Source organism: Merops nubicus, unplaced genomic scaffold (assembly GCF_000691845.1).
Source record: "Merops nubicus isolate BGI_N331 unplaced genomic scaffold, ASM69184v1 scaffold15790, whole genome shotgun sequence".
NCBI lineage: Eukaryota > Metazoa > Chordata > Aves > Coraciiformes > Meropidae > Merops > Merops nubicus.
The window spans coordinates 1-2,972 of record NW_008582309.1 but is presented as its reverse complement, the minus strand read 5'-3'; the positions used below and the strand labels follow the sequence as shown (position 1 = coordinate 2,972).

The 2,972-nt window shown below is 49.5% G+C and overlaps 1 protein-coding gene across 1 annotated transcript in view; it reads right to left on the bottom strand.

Annotated features, from left to right (window-relative positions):
- The window catches only part of PIAS3 (protein inhibitor of activated STAT, 3), a gene marked incomplete at both ends in the record, with an annotated part of 6,686 nt that extends 4,385 nt beyond the window's left edge, over nucleotides 1-2,301 (bottom strand). The window contains 3 exons of the mRNA XM_008937413.1: nucleotides 305-439; nucleotides 1,360-1,450; nucleotides 2,251-2,301. Coding sequence (XP_008935661.1) covers nucleotides 305-439; nucleotides 1,360-1,450; nucleotides 2,251-2,301 — 277 coding nt within the window. The remainder of the gene's footprint in view (nucleotides 1-304; nucleotides 440-1,359; nucleotides 1,451-2,250) is intronic.
- Nucleotides 2,302-2,972: the final 671 nt, after the last annotated feature.

Sequence of the window (2,972 nt, the reverse complement as noted above, 5' to 3'; positions counted from 1 at the left end):
GCCCGCCAGGAGCCCATTCTTGGCCACGAGGGCCCATTGCTGGCTCATGGGCACCTTGTTGTCCCCCAGCACTCCCAGGTCCTTGTCCCCAGAGGTCCCCCCTCCCCTGTCCCACTCCTGGAGGTTATTCCCCCCTCAATACAGAACCCACCACTCCTTCTTTATTGCCCTCAAGGAGTTTCCTTCCTCCCCACCCAACCCTCCAGCTCGTCCTGGTCTCCCTGAACAGCATCCCACCCCCCAGGGCTGCCAACCACAGTGCCAACAGAGCAGCAAAGAGGAGCTGGGCCCCTTCCTCACCCACCCTGCCAAACTCAGAGGACCAGTTGACCACGATGGTGTTGGGGACAGTGGCTGAGAGCCGTGCCAAGGGTGTGATGTTGACGGGGCGGCTGGGTCGCTTCGGCTCCGCCCCGTTCTTCGTGGGTGGGAGATAACCCTGGGGAATGAAATAAAACCCAGCAAGGTGAATAAAAATAAAGATTCATAAAAGAAACCTTCTCCAAAGGCCAAAGCCACAGGCAGGAAGCTACAAGCCTGATTTCTTCACGGCACCATGAACCTCAAGTTCTCTCACAGGGCTTTACAGAAGGATTTTTCCACACATCTCAAAGCTGGATGTTATTAATCCTCAATATTGAGGAATTAAGAATAAAGATTCCTTCAAATATCCTTTATTTTACCCTTAACTTCTACTCCAGCACGCTGGAATCCCATCATATGCTGAGTTCCCCCCCCCAAAGCTGTTGGTTTGGGATGAGCTGAGTGCAATCGGTGCCAAATTCTTCTTCTTTTTTATATATATTTGGTTTGTTTTGGTTTTTTTTCTTTTAGCCAGTTCCTGATGGTCTCAGCCAAAATGTAAATCCCTAAAACTATGAAGGGAGGGGCTCAGGGCAGAGGTTTGAGGCTGTTCTGCAAGGGGGTGGTGACAAGGAGGGAAGCTGGGGTGAGATTCTCACCCCTCCGATGCTCGACACCAAATCCTGCCCTTTTTTTGGATTGAAAACTGGGAAAAACACCATTTCTTGTTGTATTTCTTACACACTACCCAACACCAAGGAGCTCAGCCTTGACTGGAGGTCTTAAAATCACAGAATCATTAAGGTTGAAGACCAACTTTGGAGTTTCTCCTCCCAAAAAGACCCAGATAAAAGGATTTTGCTGGTTCAAAACCCACGAGGCTGAAGTTTGTATGTTCTATTTCTACTTCCAGACCTCACTCCTTGGATCACTTTTCTCCCAGTCATGGTTTAACCTCCAGAAAAATACATTCTCCATGGGAGCTGCAGCTGTGCAAAAAAAAAAAGGGGCAGATTTTAGTCAAGGATGGATTAAGAAGAAATCAAATTTACTCACGGGCAGGGGACAGAGTTTTCCGTTGACCTTGACAAATAAATTAGGAGGGAAATAATCTTCCTGGGGACAGCTGGTTTCACACAAACAGAACCTAGGAAGCAGGAGGGAGAAAGGGGCACGTTGAGGGGTGACACCTGCAGAAAACAGCAGCCAAAATTCCCTTGGGAATGGGGGAAAAAAAAATGGTTCCTCCAGCAGGATGGATTGCTGGTTGGCAAACAGCAGCAGGTACCAGCCCTGTGTGAGCTTCAAACTCTCTACATGGTGAAAGGGAGGGAAGAAACAAGGCTAAAAAAAATGCCATGAGACTTAAAAAGGACTTAAACCAACAGCAAAGGGGATTTCTCTGCTCTAACTGCATCCCAGGAAGGGCACAAGTTGGTGTTTGGCTCCAGGCTCAGCACCCCCAGCTGCTCCTCCCCACACTTGGTCTCTAGACCCTTCCCCAGCAGCTTCGTTGCCCTTCTCTGGCCACTCTCCAACCCCTCGAGGTCCTTCTGGGAGGGAGGGGCCCAAAACTGCCCCCAGGATTCGAGGGGTGCTTCACAACTAAACCCCTGAACTCCTCCTGGCTTTGTTCTGAGATTCTACAGCAGCGACTCCGCCCCTTTGCCAACCTCAAAACCCCCAAACCAACCTTTTTTTAACCCAAACAAGGGTTGAATGTTGAGCAGGAGCCTCCTCAGCACCCGTGGGAGGTGCTTCAAGCACCACCAAGTTCAGGAAGACTCTTGTGGCTCAGAGCTCGTTGGCATCAGGGCTTAGAAGGTGGCACCAAACGTTTCAAAAGCCCATTTCCAACCCGAGCAAAGCCCAAATTTGCCCAAATCAAGGGGAAATGGAAATCCTCAGGGAGCAGGATTTCAAGGATTCAGCCTAAAAAATGCTTACCTTAATTGCACCTGGATGGTGTAATCACATTTGGCACCTGGTAAGAGATCTCTGTGATGGAAATAAAACAGGTTTGAAGGGGGTTAGTGGCATTTCCCAGAGTTACAGCCACAACAGGGCCCATTTTTTTGTTGTTACACCAAAAGTGAGTTGTACTCTGGATCAAACCACTGCAGCTGGGTTGTAAAAACAGGGAATTCCTGTCAGAACTAGGAGGGGAAATGTCCCAAAAAAAGCACAAAGCCAAAAGCCATCAGAGAGGAGAGAGAGTGGTGAGAAAAGGAGAACATCCACCTCAAGGATTTTGGCTCCTGCTGAGTTTTTGGGAATCAAACACCAACCACAGGGTTGTGTCTGTAGGTCATCCTAAATTTGGGGCTAAACTAGCAGGTTTTTATCCCAGCTGCTCTGTTTTGTTTCCTCCACACAGTCACTCCACCCCCCATGAGGCAGGTCCTCGATGGCTGCACGCTGCTGAGGTCACAACTCCCCTTTTCCACACCCAATTTGGGGGGTTTTAGGGGGGTTTTATCCCCCCCCCCACTGCACTGGAGCTCAGAAGTGTGAGTTGTTCCACAGGCAGCTCTTCCCCCTAAGTGTGAATCATCCTTTCAGATTCTGCTCTTCCTCCTCCATGTGAATCATCACTTCAGACTCAGCTCTTCCTCCTGAGCACAAATGGTTTCAGACACAGCTCTTCTCCCTGCACCCTTTCAGATCCA